General features: G+C 33.2%; 2 protein-coding genes across 3 annotated transcripts; one reads left to right on the top strand and one right to left on the bottom strand.

The window, feature by feature from the left end:
- Nucleotides 1-5298: 5298 nt before the first annotated feature.
- Nucleotides 5299-12766, top strand: LOC114382505 (auxin response factor 19-like). The gene is made up of 14 exons (XM_028341974.1): nt 5299-5623; nt 5787-6278; nt 7110-7222; nt 7315-7410; nt 7517-7573; nt 7701-7856; nt 7958-8042; nt 8359-8449; nt 8537-8701; nt 8787-8982; nt 9109-9247; nt 9664-11540; nt 11678-11868; nt 11960-12766. The coding sequence occupies exons 2-14, from the start codon at nt 6236-6238 to the stop codon at nt 12141-12143; spliced, it is 3393 nt and encodes a 1130-aa protein (XP_028197775.1). The 5' UTR covers nt 5299-5623; nt 5787-6235; the 3' UTR covers nt 12144-12766.
- Nucleotides 12767-13372: 606 nt separating this feature from the next.
- On the bottom strand, nt 13373-15762 carry LOC114382506 (20 kDa chaperonin, chloroplastic-like). Of its 2 annotated transcripts, none has more exons than XM_028341976.1 (6): nt 15610-15762; nt 15201-15385; nt 14836-15015; nt 14542-14697; nt 13989-14066; nt 13373-13727 (listed from the first exon to the last, which is right to left on the bottom strand). In XM_028341976.1, exons 2-6 carry the CDS (start codon nt 15366-15368, stop codon nt 13554-13556), a joined length of 756 nt encoding a protein of 251 aa, XP_028197777.1. In that variant the 5' UTR covers nt 15369-15385; nt 15610-15762; the 3' UTR covers nt 13373-13553. The 2 variants fall into 2 exon arrangements, with proteins under 2 accessions (XP_028197777.1, XP_028197778.1); XM_028341977.1 differs by having other exon boundaries at nt 15201-15373; nt 15610-15742.
- Nucleotides 15763-18538: the final 2776 nt, after the last annotated feature.

Below are 18538 nucleotides of genomic sequence, written 5' to 3'. Positions count from 1 at the left end.
CTAGGGCAGTGTCCAATATCCGTGCAGAATGAGAATACGATGAATCGATAGACACTGAAATGGCGAAGCCGAGAAGCAGTTCATTCTTTACACAGCGGTCGGAGTTTGAGTGAGCACTGTCGACAAAAGCTGCACTACCTTCACATGTCGCTTCCACCTGTCTATCTTATTATCACATCTTTTTTTAAGCTTTTAGTATTATTTTCATGTTTTGTTTCTTTCTTACGATTCATCCCATTCAGCTTTATTTCATTCTACTTTCTAACAATACATCTTATTATGGGTAAATTGTGTTTTTGTTCGTGCACTTATAGAATTTGATTTTTGTTTTTATAGTTTTAAATTGATGAATTTGGTCATATATTTTTAAATTCGATAACATATTTTAGTTAATTTTTAGTTTTTTTTTATTAATTAACAGTTTGATAAATAATTTTTTAAATATTTTTTAAAATAATACTTAAAATAATTTTTTTAAATAATTGTTTTTAACTTCTAATTTTTTATATTTTTTTAAACACCTATTATTTATTATCGTTGTGTGAATTTTTAAATAAATATTTAGTTTTTTTTGGAAACACCACAGCAAAAAATAAATCTTTAGTTGTTTAAGTTCATTAATTGAGATTCATTAAAAAAAAAGTTCATTAATTATGCTTCTATCATGTATCTAGCATGTTTGTGTGTCACCGTTTCTAACGTGGCAACGTACGTTGGCAAAGCAATACTATCCTTATTTATTCATTAGAACTGTCTCAAGAGGACCACTGTAACAATTTTAGCAACCATCCAAATAGGCATCCTCCGTGATGTTGGAAATAAAATAAAATAGATAGAAATATGGAAATAAAGTGAAAATAAAATGTTTGATTTGATGTCCTGCTCAATAGACATGAGAGAAATAAAATGAATGGATAAAAAAAGATAAAAAAGTAAAATAAAAATGTTTTGTTAGAGAGAAATAAAAAAATTAATGAGAATATGTAAAAAAATAGTACAGTTAGTCTCATAATTTTAAAAATTATTTACCCTATAAATCTTTTCTACCAAGTAATTAAATAATTTTTATCAGTGTTCCTCCTCCTAATTTGTTCTGTACCAAACAAAACACAGGAGAAATATAAAAAGGATTAATAAATGAACAAAAAAAAAAATACTAAAGTATGGTGTGAACATACATAACGGGCTCGAGACCTTTTTGTTTCTCTCATCTGTCAATTCTCTCTAACCAAATATTTCTCTTTTACCAAAAACTTGTGTAATTTTTTTCTCTCTAGAAAAGTATTCAAATATTAACCTTATATATTTTAATTTCACAAAATATGTAATTTACTCAAGAGGTAGCAACGTTACTCGTACTAATTTATCTAAAAATAATAGTCTGTCTACAAATGTTTTATCCTAAAATAAAATATCAAATTATGCATGATAGAAATGGATTGAATTTTTATGTTTATGTTGTTTATTTTCTTACGTCTACAATTAAAAAGTGACGCATGATTAAAAATAGCACCACTATTCATTTTATTAATTTATTAATTAATCGTTAACTTTTTTTTAATCGAATTACTACGTAATATTTATAACTAAAAAGAAAAAGATAAATCATAAATGGATGATTTAATTCCAAATTTCCATTAGAAGAGCACTGCCGGGACGCGACGGTTGTGCGGTCAGGTCATGTCGCACTACATTGATTCTTGTTAAAGTGTGTTGGTTTTTATTTATTTTTTTTAATGAAAAGAGTGTTGAAATTTTGCACAATGGACTTGCCCCCCAATAATTGAAGTTTTACAAATGCTCATGTAATTATGTAAATAATTTGGAAGTTTTTTTTAAAATTTAATATTTTACATGATAAATACTTTTTAATTAAAATCTATAATAAACAAATACTTTTCGTATATAAATTATATTACGGTTAAAATTTATAATAAATAAATTTGATTAAATATATAAAGTAAACTTGGTGAGAAAAACCTACATCACATCACAAACCAAGGAAAAATAAGATCAGGGTAATGGAAATGGCAGATGAATCTATCCATATTGTAAAATTGAAAATAAACATAGCAGAAAATGGGAACAAAATAAGCTAAGAATGTGAGAAATGTAGCTTATAGTTAGGGCCTAATCTCACAAGATAGTCTTCTTCAAAGTAAAATTCTACTGCTATTAAGTAAAGGTATGACATGTTTCTTTAATCAAATAAAATATTAAATTATTTATATTTTAACCAATTCCCTCGATCTAAAGACACATAATACTACAAATAGAGAAAGAATTTCATTTGTTTTACCTAAATAATTGTAAAGAAGGAATTTGAATTTTCTTCACTTAAATTATAGGGAGATTCACGCCATAAAATAAAAAGATACAAATCAACAAAGCTTTTAGCATCCTATTTTTTCCGCAAAATCATCAAATGTTTAGATTAACTAAGGTATAATGATCTCTCAAGCAGGAATCAAACCTTTGACATGTGAATCTGCTGCTTTTGCGATTAGTGACTGCCGGAGTCTTGTATATAATAATCACCTTTGCTTTTCTTTTTCGGATACTTTTTCATTGGTCAAGAATCAAATACTAATTATCAATGACATGAAGTAAGGTGGAAAGCCTTTCATTGGTTATTATTATTATTCTTTTATATATTTTTACTTTGAGTTTTTTAAGGCTTCAAGAAAGGTGGAGTGACCTTAAAAATTGGGGGCGAGATGGGAATGATTATAGCATTGAAATAATTGATGATGAACAATCTTAAGTAATGAGAGAAGAACAATTGATCTTTGCAAACAAAAAGTTACTCAAAACTTGTTTATACAGAAACCTTAAGTTCGATTTTTGCAGGTCATTAGAAACAATCATTATTAATAATAGTGGAGAAACAACCCATCAATTTTACAAGAATATTACCATAATAACAGTAATAATTTATCGGGTCTTATTTTAAAATCTGTACATAAAATTTGATGACTGGGCAAATTTTAAGAAAACTTATCCAACCCTGCTGCCTTATCTCTCCCCCAAATTCTTGTTTTTATCTGATGCTAATTTCAAAGTCACCTTTTGGTAGTTTGAAGAGATATCTGATAAAAAAAAAAAAATATGGAGGAATTGACTATTCAAACTATTGTATTTAACTAAGATAAATACTAATCGGTGTAATAAAAATATTATTTAAAAAATTTAACGTAAAAATATTTTATTAAAAAACAAAAAATTATACTAATTATGATCTTTTTGTATTTTCCTATGATTTTTGTATGAATTTTTTTATTTCTTAAAGGACACAAATTATAAAAACCTTTTACTTAATTCTTATACTTATTAAACAAAAATACTGACACCAATGATAATCTCGTACATAGTATTTCCATTGATTCATATATAAAAAAATGATTTGTACGTTGCATTTAAATATAAATAAATTTAATTAATTTTATCTTATTTAATATTATTATTTTTAAAACATTTTTAATTTAATTTTAATTTTGATTTTATTTTTAATGACTTATTGTTACTCATGATAGTAAGTTGTAATGAAAGATATTTTAAACATAATTTTTTTTATCTGAGATTAGAAAAATTATATAATGTGAACAAAATTTTTTAATTAATATAAAATTAATTATTTTTATTTATATATGAGTTTAAAGGTAATAAAAGTAAATCTTACATTAATTATTATAGCGATGTATCGATCTTATAAAATTTTGGCGCACCTAAAACATGCAGAAGAACTGAGTAACAAAATATGAACAAGTCCCAAATACTGAGCTGAGAAGAAACGAGGAAGCTTTCCATAAATTAAAGTAGTAACGCGTATTTAGCTAATCTCATTGTTTCTGTTAGAGAGGAAGGTTTATAAACACAGTTTTGAAGCGTTTGAGCCCAGAGAATCATCATATATCGTATTTCATAAATTGCTTTTATAGTCTCGTGGGTTCAATCATCCACGAAGAATCTCAAAAAGAGGCGATACAACAATATTAAAAAATTCCATAAAATAGTGAAAAAAATTATGACCCAAATAATCTACACACAGTTCAACAATCACAAGTGGAGAGCCACGTCACCGGCCATAATTAAAAAATTAAAACCTTAACAATCTATACGAGTTCATGTACCAGATCTCTTTACATTTTTCACAGCAAAAAGGTTAATTCTTCTTGAATCCAAAATTCCAAATAATCTTCCTCTTCACATGGAAGCTAACTTTTTTTCTGGGTTCTGTCGCTTTACACAATTCACCCTCCCACCATAACAAATAATAATAATTTTGACACAAACATTTATCCTCTCAACAATTTACTTGAGCCAAAAAGAAAAGGCAGCACAAAAAACGCGAAATTTCGGTGGAATCTGAACTCTGAAGTGAATATGGGCCCAGAGTTTTATAATCACGAGGAATAATATTGTGTAAAGTATAACATTAATAAAAATGATAACTTACGATTTAAATAGACCCAAGTGACATGTGGTGAAGGATTAAGTCAGATTTTTTTTCAATTATATATGATTTTTTTAACATCATTAAATTTTGTTTGGCAGATAATTTTTTTCAAGAAAGTTTTTTGACGCCTGCAAATTAGTTTAGTATATGTAGATGAAAGTGTCTGTAATTTAAGTTTGCACAATAATTCTAATGCTATATTTGATTGAGTGGAAAGAAAAAGAAGGAGGAGAAATGGTTTGAAATATAAGTTGAAAGAAAGATTTTATTTTTATTTTTATAGAAATTAACTCTTTTTTTCTTCTTTTTCTTCCACTTTCTCTTCTTAAAAGTACATAAAATAATAAAAACTTAATTATCTGCTTTTTTTTTTCTCCATCCAAATAAACATAGCATTAGAGTGAACACGTGTTAATATCTTCAACTTGTCATTTGCTTCTAGTAAACTCATATTAACAGCTGAACTTGTGAAATACGGTCATAATAGTTTTTTTACTGCATAGTAATATCTTAAAATTACAAAAATGTTAAATAAATATCTAAAATTGAAATTTGTTAATCACATTAAACTTTACTGTTTGTTTCATTAGAGATTATAAAAATAATAAATTTTAAAATTTTAAAATCATAACGATGATAAATTATGCATTTGAAATACTAAAATGACAACAATTTCAATTACTGCTACTATTTAACATTTTCTCAATTTCACCTTGCTTCACATTTTCAGCAAATAAAACGATTACTCCATTTGTGTCTTGTCGAATAATACTAGGATGTGTTCCAGTTTTACCACTTTTAACCCTTTTACTAATAGAAAAAAACATAAGAAAAAATAAACAGCACTACAGCAGTGTGTAAAGTGAGGAACGTTAAAATGTGTGTTTTGTGTTTATTGTCTGTGATCAACTGCTTTGGTCTATATTTGATGTCGGCTTGTTCAGTTCACATTCACATACACAGAAATAAAGCTGTCTTGCTTTTGTTCTGTCTCTGTTTTCTCGTCTCTCTTTCTTTCCATTTTCATCTCTCTGCTGCATCAGCTTGTTGTGCCACCTCAATCCCCAGAAACAACACTGCATACCCATTTCATGCTTTTCTATATTCGTCACTTCTTCTCTCTCTTCTTTTGTCCACGCTCATGAATATGGTCGCTGCTGGTCTAAGGTGATTTCTTTACGTCATACTTTGATATATTTATTATCTTGGACTTGGGCTTCATCACTTTTTTTTTTCTTTCTTCTCAAAGTTGCCTTTTTTGTTGTTTTGTTTTTTCTTTCTGTTGTTTGGTCTGGTGGTGTTATTGAAAGGGTTCTTTTCTGCTGCACAGATTTTGGCCTCTTGGACATCATCAGCTTCACTTGTTTTCCATTCTTTGCTGATGCGGATGCTTTCATTTCAGCTCAAAGTGTTGGTTTTGGCGTTTTGATTTGTGCAGCCACATGGATTCCAATGCTGGGGGTTTTGTCCTATTTGTTTGAGATTTGGTGTGACTTGAATCCTTCGATGTTAAGTTGTTGAATTTGGAGAGCTTGTGCTGTGTGGAAGTTGGAGTTAGAAATTAGTTGCATTTGAGGGAAAAGGGTCAGTTTTTTTGTTGATCCTATTCTTCCATATGAGTGGACAATTTTGTGTTCGTTTTCTGTGGCAGTGCTGGACGAATTGAAGTTTGAATTGTCTTGTTATGAAAATCCTGTGGGACAAGGGCAAATCTTGTTGCTAGAAAAGGCCATGTGGTGAATTTGTTTTGCGGTCATTGTTTTTTTTTTATAGGTCGTAATGAAGGCTCCATCCAACGGTTACTTGCCTAATTCTGGCGAAGGTGAGTTTTTCTCAAAGTTTACTGCCTCATCATTCCTGTCTCTATCTCTCTCTTTCTCTGCTTGTGTTTTCCTATTTCATCAATCATAAAACATAACCTGGTCAGTGACTCCGAGGATGATTGTCTTCAAAGAAAATGCTGCTTTTGTGTTGTTAAATTAATCAAATAGCATTTTAGATGGAATAAATATGGGCATTTGACATGTTTGTGTCCAAAATGGTTTTCTTAGATATGCAATAATTGGCATTTTTCTCCTGAAAGATGATGAAGAGAGAATTGCTTTTCATCTCGCTGTGTCGTTGATGTTCTTTTGCTTAAACTTCCGGAGTTGTTTGTTCACTTAGTTTGATTTGTGACCGGGTGTAGTAATAATATGGTAAATTGTGCAAAAGTGTCAGATGTTGTTTCTGAAGTTTCATTGCAAGAAGGGAAATGATGAATATGTTTGCGTGATAGTCTTCAGAGGGAATATGATTCCTATATAATAAAAAAATTTAAAAAAGGAAAGGGTTTTCACCCGAAGTTAATTACCTTCTAAGTATATTCTTTATGGGTAATGGGTCTACTGATATCAATACAAGAGGAATATGCAAGATCTGTTCCTTGCCTTTTTCACCAAAAATGCCTTTTGGCAATTGCAAATATGTGATTAAGCTACTGCCCCCTGAGAAAATATTGATTATTAATGAATTTTAGTGTTCTGTAGTATATAATATATCCTTTTGAAATTCTGCATCTCTTCTTCAATAGCATGCTTGAAGAAAACTGTTAGAGAAAAACTTAGTTATATTTTTGTTCAAAGGGGTAACATTATGTTTGTTTTGTTAACAGGGGAAAGGAAGACAATCAATTCAGAGTTATGGCACGCTTGTGCTGGACCTTTGGTTTCTTTGCCTCCTGTTGGTAGTCTTGTGGTTTACTTCCCCCAAGGACACAGTGAACAAGTATTTTTCTTATGCCATGATTCTATTAAATAAGTGTTACTGCATGATCTTTCTGTAGATATAAATTTCTTTTTGATTATTATAACTTTCAGGTTGCAGCTTCCATGCAAAAGGAGGCTGACTTCATACCAAGTTACCCTAACCTTCCATCCAAGTTGATTTGCATGCTTCACAATGTTGCGTTGCATGTACGTGCACTTCCCACATGTGACATTCCTGATCTGCATTTGATACCATTTTAATTGCTCTATGATTTGATACAATGGTATAATATTGTTATGTATTTTGGAGCAGGCTGATCCTGAAACTGACGAGGTGTATGCACAGATGACCCTTCAACCTGTAAACAAAGTATGTTAGCTGTTCAATCTGAGAATTTGTTTATTGCATGTGGGATTTGTTTCCCACCTTTTATTTAAGGTCCTCTCAAGCAAATGATGTGTAATACATCAAAGTTTGTTTGATTTGGCTCTTACAGTATGAGAAAGAAGCAATACTGGCATCAGACATGGGTCTCAAACAAAACCGTCAACCCACTGAGTTCTTTTGCAAAACTCTTACAGCTAGTGACACTAGCACTCATGGTGGATTTTCTGTGCCACGTAGAGCAGCTGAGAAAATATTCCCACCTTTGGTACGAGCATAACATTTTCGCTTCTTTTTTTTATTCTTTGTAGCTTGAGATAGAATCCCAAGAAGTTTGCATGCTGACAGTAAGCGTGTTTATTTTGATAGGATTATTCAATGCAACCTCCAGCTCAGGAGCTTGTTGCCAAGGATTTGCACGACAATACATGGGCATTTAGACATATTTATCGGGGTATTTCCCCTTTAACATGTTCTTTATTCATTTCCATCTTTCTTTAATATATAGTCCTTAATATGGTATATGTCAGCATTGAAATATAGTGCTTTCTAAACTAAACCACTAAGGCATATGTTGTCTCCTTAGTGGTTCAAATGCAACATCATTTTGGTTGAACTAAAACAGATTTTTTTTTTCAAAAAATAAAAACTCTTACTTTTAGAATAATCTTATGCGTGGTTTTGACCAAATTGTGAACATAGAAGCTGTGTAATTGATTTTTACAGAGTTTGAATGCTAATTGCTAATCTTGGTTGCACATCGGCTACAGGACAACCAAAGAGGCATCTATTGACTACTGGATGGAGTGTATTTGTCAGCACTAAAAGACTGTTTGCCGGAGATTCTGTTCTTTTTATCAGGTAAGATACCATTATATTTTGCATGTGGATATTCTGGAATATTTTGACCCCTTGTTGCTGAGCAAAATTGTTTTTGGTTATTTTTAGAGATGAAAAACAGCATCTTCTTTTAGGTATAAGGCGTGCTAATAGACAGCAACCAGCACTCTCTTCGTCAGTGATATCCAGTGACAGCATGCATATTGGCATTCTTGCTGCTGCTGCTCATGCTGCTGCAAATAACAGCCCATTCACTATATTTTACAATCCAAGGTACATTTGGCATACTGCATATGTGTATTACCATGACATGGCATGGCATGACATCCATTGAACAATGCTCCTTTGAATTTGACAGGGCTAGCCCCTCTGAATTTGTTGTTCCATTAGCCAAGTATAACAAAGTCACGTACACCCAAGTTTCTCTTGGAATGAGATTTAGAATGATGTTTGAAACTGAGGAGTCTGGGGTACGCAGATATATGGGGACAATCACTGGGATCAATGACTTGGATCCTGTCCGATGGAAAAGCTCACAGTGGCGCAATATTCAGGTATTATCAAAACGTTAAATTTTTATAAAGAAACTGTAGAAAAGTTTATGACTAAAAAATATATGCACTGACAGTGTGAAGATTTTTTACACTATCATTCAATTACATCTTTTGAATTATTGGTAGGTTGGATGGGATGAATCAACAGCTGGTGAACGCCCCAGTAGAGTTTCAATCTGGGAAATTGAACCAGTGGTGACTCCTTTCTACATTTGTCCACCTCCATTTTTTAGGCCAAAGTTCCCCCGGCAACCAGGAATGCCAGGTAGCAAGACTTCACCCCTAGCTAGTTCAGCTTTCATTTTGAAGATTTTCTTTTGTCTACAATTGATTTATGTGGTTCACTTGTTACCTTTACTGATACTTTCTTTGATTATTTTCTTTTTGTAAACAATTCAAATATCTATCTTACTTCAAATCGAGTATCATTTTAATGGTCATATCTTGTAAAAAAAATGCTGACAATAGATGTGTTAGTTAATAGTTGCCAATTATCTTACTGTTTATAGAGTCAGCCTCGCATTATGAAAAAAGGAATCAAATTACTTCTGTGTTGAATGTACAGCCTCGTTTATAATATGATTTTTGAATGGCACCACTTATGAAACCTGCATTTTATTCTTATTCCCATCATTGTGCATGGTAAGTGGTGACAGATGATCCTTGCAATTGATTATGCAGATGATGAGTCAGATATGGAAAATGCTTTCAAAAGAGCAGTGCCCTGGCTTGGAGATGACTTTGGCATGAAGGATGCCTCAAGTTCAATATTTCCTGGTTTCAGTTTAGTGCAATGGATGAGCATGCAGCAGAATAACCAGCTCACTGCTGCTCAATCAGGATGTTTCCCATCAATGCTTCCATTTAATACCCTTCAGGGTAACCTTAGCACTGATGACCCTTCCAAGTTATTGAGCTTTCAAGCTCCTGTCCTCTCTACCCCAAGTCTTCAATTAAACAAACCTAATCTACCAAATCAAATCAACCAGTTGCAACAGTCTCCAGTGTCATGGCCTCAGCAGCAACAGTTGCAGCAACAACAACAGCTGCAGCAGCAGCAACAGCAACAACAACAGCAGCAGCAGCAGCTACAGCAGCAACAACAGCAGCAGCTACAGTCATTGTTGCAAGTACCAATGAACCATCTCCAGCAGCAGAGGGAACAACAACTGCCTGAACCACAAAATCTGCCATTGTGGCAGCAACTGCCTCAGCAGCTAGGACAGCAGCCTCAGAAACAACAGTCAAGTCAACATGCTACTATTATGAATAATGGGGTAGTCGCCTCTAACCAGATTACAAATCAGTTTTCACAACAACCAATGGCATATGGTCAACTTCAGCAACAACAGTTACTCTCAGGAGGTATCCAGTCAGCTACTAAGAATACATTGCCATTGACATCCTTACCACAAGACTCACAATTTCAGCAACAGATAGATCAGCAAGCTAGCCTCTTACAGAGGCAGCAACAACAACAGCAGACACAATTGCAACAATCTCCATTGCAGTTGTTGCAGCAAAACCTGCCACAGAGAGCACCACAACAACCCCCAGCCACTCAAATGTTACAGCAAAATCCCTCTGAGCAACAACTCCACCTGCAGTTGCTACAGAAATTGCAGCAGCAGCAGCAGCATCAACAACTACTTTCCACGTCTACCCCACTTTTGCTGTCTCAGCTTCTACAACAACAAAATACTCACCAACAAAACCAGCAATTACCGCAGCCCCTGCCGCCTATATCTCAGCATCAACCTCAACAACTAGGCAATAACGCATTCTCAACAGAGAAGCTTCTCAACAGCAACAACTTATCTTCATCTCTTATGCAATCACAGAAGCTTTCAATGAACCATCCCCAGAATACACAGAAATCACTTACCATCACTAGAGCTCCCTCTACACTAACTGAGGGAGATGCCCCATCATGCTCAACCTCTCCATCTACTAATAACTGCCAGGTGACTCCCCCAAACCTCCTGAAAAGAAATCAGCAATTACCAGCCACATTAAGGGGAAGTTTGATAGTTGAGCCCACTAGTAATCTGATACAGGAGCTTCACAGTAAGCCTGGCACGCAGATCAAACAGGAGTTTCTCAATGTAAAAGGACCTGACCAGTTGAAGTATAAAGGGACAATTACTGATCAACTAGAAGCTTCTTCTGGAACATCTTACTGTCTTGATCCTCCTGGTAATGTCCAGCAGAACTTGCCACTTTCCAACTTCTGCATGGAAGGGGATGTCCAATCACACCCAAGAAATAGTTTACCATTTGACTCCAATCTGGATGGTCTAACCCCTGATACTATGCTTCTAACGGGGTATGACTCTCAAAAAGATCTTCAAAATTTGTTGTCTAACTATGGTGGTGCTCCAAGAGAGATTGAAACTGAGCTGTCAACTGCTGACATCAGCTCACAGTCGTTTGGAGTGCCAAACATGCCTTTCAAGCCAGGTTGCTCAAGTGATGTTGGCATCAATGATACTGGGGTTTTAAATAATAATAATGGCTTGCGGGCTAACCAAACTCCACGAATGCGAACATATACTAAGGTTTGCCATTCTTTTGACAATTGCAAATAAATCTATTTGGTATATTTACTGGCCGCATTGTGTGTGTGCCTCTAAGTTAAATGAATTATGAGATTATATGGTGTATTAAAATTCAAAATGATGTACAAATTTTGTAGGTTCAAAAGCGTGGCTCTGTTGGAAGATGTATTGATGTTACCCGTTACAAGGGATATGATGAACTCCGGCATGATTTGGCTAGAATGTTTGGGATTGAAGGGCAGCTAGAAGATCCTCTAAGGACTGATTGGAAATTAGTATATGTGGATCATGAAAATGACATTCTTCTTGTTGGTGATGACCCTTGGGAGTAAGTAGCTAAGTCCTTAATAATTTGTAAGCCTACTATTTCTGCAATTCTGGTTTGTTTTAATTGACCACCAACTTATGATTCCTTGCAGTGAATTTGTAAGCTGTGTCCAGAGCATAAAGATATTGTCATCTGCAGAAGTGCAGCAAATGAGCTTGGATGGGGATTTAGGTGGTAATGTTCCAATCCCCAATCAAGCTTACAGTGGGACAGACAGTGGCAATGCATGGAGGGGACAGTATGAAGATAACTCAGCTGCCTCCTTTAATAGGTAATGATGTCAAATGCTGACGCTTAAGAGAGATCAACTTGTGCATTTCAAGTGGTGGTGGAGAACCAACTTCTTAACCTAACAAAACTTCTGGTTGGTGCTTCTCAAATGGAAAGTACACATTCATTACAAATGATGCAGTTTATTGGGGATTGTATTAGAGGTGGACTGGACCCATAACTGCATCCTAGTTCTCTTCACCACACCACTTTTGATGGTGAGAAAGTTTAGATCCTCAAATGTAGCAAGAGCAGTTTCCCTTACACTATTAATGCTACAGATCCTATAACTTCGGAATCAGCTTTTCTTGTGGTTGTTTGATTAGGATTTCTTTTTCATTTTTTGCAAGGGACAACAGGATAGGGCAGCTAGTGTATAATATGATCGTTCTGATATAAACATTAATTTTTACTTATCTCTTGTAAATCTTGTCATGGTTAAAGTTGTATACGGAAGTTTGGTGTCTAAGTGATTGCCCAGAGCCTGAGACAACGAAGAATGCATGCCAATTCTAGCTCTTGTATAAAGTGCCTACGATGTTTCCACGGTGTCCATTATGGATGAAGAAAAACTCAGTTTCTTTTTAAACTCTTCAATTTTGGAATTAATGTGCTTCAATTACAATTAGCTTTTTGCGCGTCCAAGAGAGACAGCTTTGACAAATAGTTTCAAGATGCCTTCAATTTCCACCTGTAAATTTCAATGGAAATTCTTTTACCTTTATTCTAGTCACACAGAATATTTACACCTAGACTTCTATCATAATATTCGTTTTAGTTATTTTTAAAAATGACATTTTGTACTTTAAAAACTTAATTTTCACAGTATCATGTTTTACGATGCAGATATACCTGTGAGAATATGCAGTGATAAAAAAAAAAAAAAAAACAGCCCAAATTAATATCAAACCGAAGAACTAATTATAAATAACTGTTAATTAAATTTTTTATAATGGGTTAATTACCTATTCTGAGGACTGACGTTACGAAGCAATGCAATTACTGGATCTTACATTTATTAAAAATAACAATAAATTTTATACCGAAGTTTGCGATGAAGTTATTTGCATATGGGCTTTTGACTGGTTGCTCATACAGACTAATTGTTCATTCTTGAGTTGAAGCACCAAATGTAAAATGCCTTACGAGGACGATGCCTTTACAAGCTTTCTAATTGGATTCGGTGGAAATAGGCTAAGGCCATGGAAGTGTGTCCACATACAAGAGAGGGAAGTTGAAAGGCCGTAGAAAATAATATATTTCAAACGTTTCAATTTAACGCAAAATTGTCTAAGGAACAGAGTTGCAATCAACTATATTTCAAGCTGTCTTCACAACATAAATATCCATTTCCCTCGGCATTAACTCAAAATTTTGGGTTAGGGAACAAAAAAATATTTGCTACTAAATACTGACTAGGACAGGATAGCCATGACATCTGAGGCCCTCAAGGCAATGTAGTCAGAACCATCTTTGCCCTTGAAGTCATTCCCTGCATACTTGGAGTACAGAACTGTATTCCCGGGGGCGACAGACAATGGCTTTCTATTACCTTCCTCATCCAGAGGCCCCGGACCAACTGCTATCACCTGTAACATCAAGAGTAGAGCAAAAATATTACGAACTAATCTCAGAAAATAAATAAGCAAGATTTATTAGAAAACATTATTCTGGCAAAGTATTGTTACTCCATAGCACCTATCTAGGACTGTAGTACAAGGAAATACAATACTGGCAAGTATCAGTTCTCAACACATTCTTCTGACCACTCAAGCAATTTTTTCAAAAGTATTTTTGGGGGTAACTACACTATCTTTTCAACACAAGAAGTTAACAACATGAAAGCTCACTGTTCCAATAGATGGTTTTTCCTTGGTTGCCTCTGTGAGCAACAACCCTCCAGCAGTTTTTTCATCCGCTTCTGCAACCTGGAGTATTTAAACAAATCAGTAGATACCATCATTAATTCATTGCCACAGGGATGTAAAATAAGCAGAAACCATGTTCAGTAAATGCCACAGCCTTGTAGCAAAATATGGCAAGAACAAGATACAAAATGGGCAGAACAACAATACACCTTGAGCATTAAATGATTATGGGGGAAAATTGGAAGAGCTTATGGGGAACTTATTTAAGCTTACGAAAATATCTTATGTCTCTTGTAAGCTCTTTTTGGCCTATTTCAATTCGCTTTTTGGTGTAGCTTATCAAATAAGCTCTTTTTCACCTTATTCTAACAAATTTTATGGTAAAAAACCCTTCTGTGATTAGAACTTATTGAATAAGGGCTTAATTAAGTTGTTTAGCCAAAAACAACCTAATATATGATTGAAAAACTATCCAATGCAATTCTCCTCCTAACATTCAACATCAAAATAAACAAAGATCTAGAGAGTAACACACCTTTATCAAGACTCTATCATTTAAGGGTTTAAGATCCTTGACCTCATCTGTTTCAAGGATACCAATGATGTCATCGTCCTTCAGAATAAGATGTTTTGAACCATTGAACTCCACCTCAGTCCCTGCATACTTTGAATACACAACCTGCAAACCTGTCTGTACAAACAACTGCATCACATAAGTTTGCAATTAAGAGGAAAACACCCCCTTCCCCCAATCTCCTGCCCCCAAATTTAGAAAAATAAATGAGAATAGATTGAAGCATCAATGATTTTGCCAACATAGTAACATCACCTTCACACTAACATCCACTTTGCTCTTCCCAACCGACTTCCCATCCCCAACAGCAACCACTTCACCTCCTTGAGGCTTGCCTTGAGCAGTTGCTGGCAGTAAAATCCCACCTGCAGTCTTCTCCTCTGCATCCTTAATTTTCACCAGTACTCTATCACCCAGAGGCTTAACAGTGGTGTGCTGCATTGTGAAATACAATCAGAAAATATGTAACACCGAACTGAATGTAAAAACTAAAACACTGGAAACAATACAAAGGGCCAAAACTTATTATAATCTATGTCAAGAATCAATCACAAAGTCCACCTAAGAATGAAGCATTGAAACATTTAATCAAATGCATTAATAACAATGACAATAAAGACCTTGGGGGCGACAACAGTGGCGGCTTTGACAACGAAAGAGGGAAACGAGGTTTGTGTCAGTGTCCCAATTCTGACGTGCCCAGCAGAAGGAAATCGAAGCGTTGAAGGTTGAAACCTTTCAAATGCAGGCAAGTTCCTCAATGATGAAGTGATTTGAGAGGTTGCCATTGGAGCTGCACAAAAAACTGAAAATGAAAATTAACCTACGCTACCTTCAACAGCAGAAAATGTATCATAAATAATGCTATTAGAATCGTGCATTGCATTTTTTTCTGAGTCACTCCGACAACAGCACAAAATTGAGATTTTCGTTCAGGTTATCCAATTGAATTATCTTAAATTTCCCGAGAAACAATAGTTTTGCTTTGCTAACAAAAAAACAAAGATGAATAGAGATAAGAGAGTGTACCTTATCAAAGTGTGTCACGAAGCTTGGAAAGTAGGAGGAACAGTGAAAAGATTAATATAAACCCTAGGCAAATTTATAGGACCTTAGTGCAGTGCACGGTGCACCACTCCCCAATGTCTTCTTACGAGTATCCAAATCAAATCGGCAAAAATAATTTATAATAAAGTAATAATGTTATACACTTATACTACAGTGTTTTTTTTTTTTTTTACAAATCTTCTGCATAATTTTTTTTTAAAAATATATTCAATATTTTAAAATATTTATGTTTATCATACAAAAACAGTAAGTGGAAAGATTTAAAAATTAAAACTAGTGTATTTTTTTAACCATAATCACGAGGGTTTAACAGGGCAAATTAGAACGAGACAAGATACAGCGGAAACAGAAGTCCAAAAATACATCGTAAGAACAAAGCCCAAAAGCCGAAACAACTCCTGGGATTAGAATCCAAATGGAAACGAGGTTTAGCCGTTTAGCTATTCCAACTCCACTTTGCAATACAAATTGTGCAATAACAAAACTAGTGTGCATTTATTTCAAAATGATACAGTATTAGATTTTGAAAATAAAATATTTAGATAGTACTATTAGATAAAAACTAACATTTTACTGTGATTCTTAATAAACCGACAGGAATCTAAACATACATTAAATATATACATATTTATTTAAATTCATGTTAACTAATGTTTTCATATTATTTTAGAGACTTAAATATATTTTTAATTGTTTAAATTTAGGTAGTTATTTTTTGAGTTCTTAAAAATTATATTTTTATCAGTTCCTCAAATTTATGAAAAATTACTTATAATTCCTTTTTTTATTGTGTTCATAGTTTTACAATTTATCATAATTTTCAATTACCAAAATATTTTTTTAAAAATAAATTTGTTAAAAAAATATTTTTTTGTTGATTTAAAACCATCGGAATATGCATTCCTACATAAAAGATCTTTAACGTCAATTGAAAAAGAGTTTTAACGTCAATTTTGAACCAATGTTGAATCCAGTAATATTAAAAGAGATGTTTTTAACTTCAATTTTAAACCCATGTGAAAAATTGCTTTTTACATCAATTTTGGATTAAATTGATGTAGAAAGTGCATCAAATGTGTACATTGCCTAGATTCCTACATCCCTTTTGACATCATTAACTAATGTAAAAGACAGTTATAGAATATTGGTTACCTAGAAAAAAAATGGACGTGAAATTGTGGTTGTTTTTATTTATTTTTATTGTGACGGCTTTAAACCGCCAAAAAATATTTTTTAAAAAAATTCTTAAAATAAATTATGTGAGTGAAAACACATTACAAATTGTAAGACCGTTGTAATGAAAAAAGAAATTAAAAGTAATTTTTTTTAAATTTGAAAAGCTAATAAAAACAGATTTTTTTAGGAATAAAAAAAATAATTATTCAAATTAAAAACATATTTAAGTCTATTTTAAATTTTAAATCATTCAACACAAATCTAAATGTGTTAAGACCGATAAAGCCTTGTTTAGCTTTAAAAATTCAAGATGTCTATTTCTTTCTCGTAACTCATGGAATAGAGTTATCTCCCATTAATTTTTAGAGGGATGATTTTCATGAAGCATGGTCGTGTCTATAAATATCAGGACATAAGGTAAAATTTATAAAAAGAAATTTAATGAAATATAATTATTAAATTTTATATTAATATTTTAACTTTTTGAGTTGCAAAATCATTTAACAAATTAATGTTTTATAATCAATTAATTCTATTTGTTCATTTTGTAGCATCTAAAATAATATAAATAAAGCAATAATAACAACAAGGCCCAACGTTCACGAGACACCTATCTCATAGTAAAAAATACAAAGTGGTTTTTTTAGTAAATTGTGAGCAAAAGATATACATAAAGATTTAAAATACGAAATTACAAACTTTTTAAAGTTAGCCAAATCTAACACTAACAAAAAAATTATCATGGGGTTATAAGGTTGATATAAATAGACTCAATTTTCACATATAATTGTATATCCCTTTCAATGAAGCATATGATCTCGATTGACTCCCAGGCCAGCTAGCCCTAACATGGTGCTTGCCATGCTGCATCAACCATAGATTGAAAAAGTAGATTATTCAATTCTAATTAACCAAAACGATTTAATTAAAAGTGATTATATTAAAATAAGCAAAAACATTAAACTTTTCTATAGAACTAACCGAAAATTTAAACCTAACCATAAACAAAAACTATAAATAAGCAGACGAAATTAAAGCAAACCAAACATGCATAAAATAAAAAGTAACACAAGAAATTGTAACTATTTATGTATTTAAAAGACAAGCAATTGTCCAGCACTTACGCAAATGGCCTATCACCACCAATCTCTCGAGGTGTGGCCTTTTTCTCCCCAACATTCTCAACTAGTTTATCTATCAAGTGCAATATGACTTTGTTGATTTGTGGTTAGTAATTTGGTGAAAGCATTTCTTACACTGTATTTGCTTTGTAAGAAATAGTGTGGAGAAGGAGGATATGATGGAAGAACAAGGAAGTAAGTTTTTTCGTTCTCTTGGTTGCCTGAAAACAGGTAAGAAATGTTCAGAAAAATTGTGGGGTTCATGTTTTCATGTTCCACTGAAGATAGCAAAGATTTGTGTGGAAATCTTGACATTGCAACTTTGTGCTTCTCGCATTTCTTCTTCCTCACAAGTTGCAGCTTTCGGACACGTGCTCATGCTGAGCTTCTCGAGTCTTTTTCTCCCTCGCATAATTGATTATGTGGAGAAGCATAGTCGATTATACCAGGCGTGTGAATTTTTTTTTTGGCTGGAATACAAGGTTTGTGATGGCTGTATGAAAGGCATGAGTTAATCAATTATATGGAGGAATAAATCGATTATGGTTACCGGTTACCGGTTACGAGTAATCAGTTACACGTACATACATAAT

Source organism: Glycine soja, chromosome 13 (assembly GCF_004193775.1).
Source record: "Glycine soja cultivar W05 chromosome 13, ASM419377v2, whole genome shotgun sequence".
NCBI lineage: Eukaryota > Viridiplantae > Streptophyta > Magnoliopsida > Fabales > Fabaceae > Glycine > Glycine soja.
This window is presented reverse-complemented; position numbering and strand designations above follow the sequence as displayed.

Bases quoted from the DNA above. Each gene is read 5' to 3' on its own strand.
- LOC114382505 (XM_028341974.1), top strand. From the start codon at position 6,236: ATGAAGGCTCCATCCAACGGTTACTTGCCTAATTCTGGCGAAG. The intron at 7,223-7,314 runs GTATTTTTCTTA...TATAACTTTCAG, and splicing joins CCCAAGGACACAGTGAACAA to GTTGCAGCTTCCATGCAAAA. The intron at 8,450-8,536 runs GTAAGATACCAT...GGTTATTTTTAG, and splicing joins GATTCTGTTCTTTTTATCAG to AGATGAAAAACAGCATCTTC.
- LOC114382506 (XM_028341976.1), bottom strand. From the start codon at position 15,368: ATGGCAACCTCTCAAATCACTTCATCATTGAGGAACTTGCCTGCATTT. The intron at 14,067-14,541 runs GTGTGTTACTCT...TAAATACTCCAG, and splicing joins ATGATAGAGTCTTGATAAAG to GTTGCAGAAGCGGATGAAAA. The intron at 13,728-13,988 runs GTGAGCTTTCAT...TTGATGTTACAG, and splicing joins AAAAACCATCTATTGGAACA to GTGATAGCAGTTGGTCCGGG.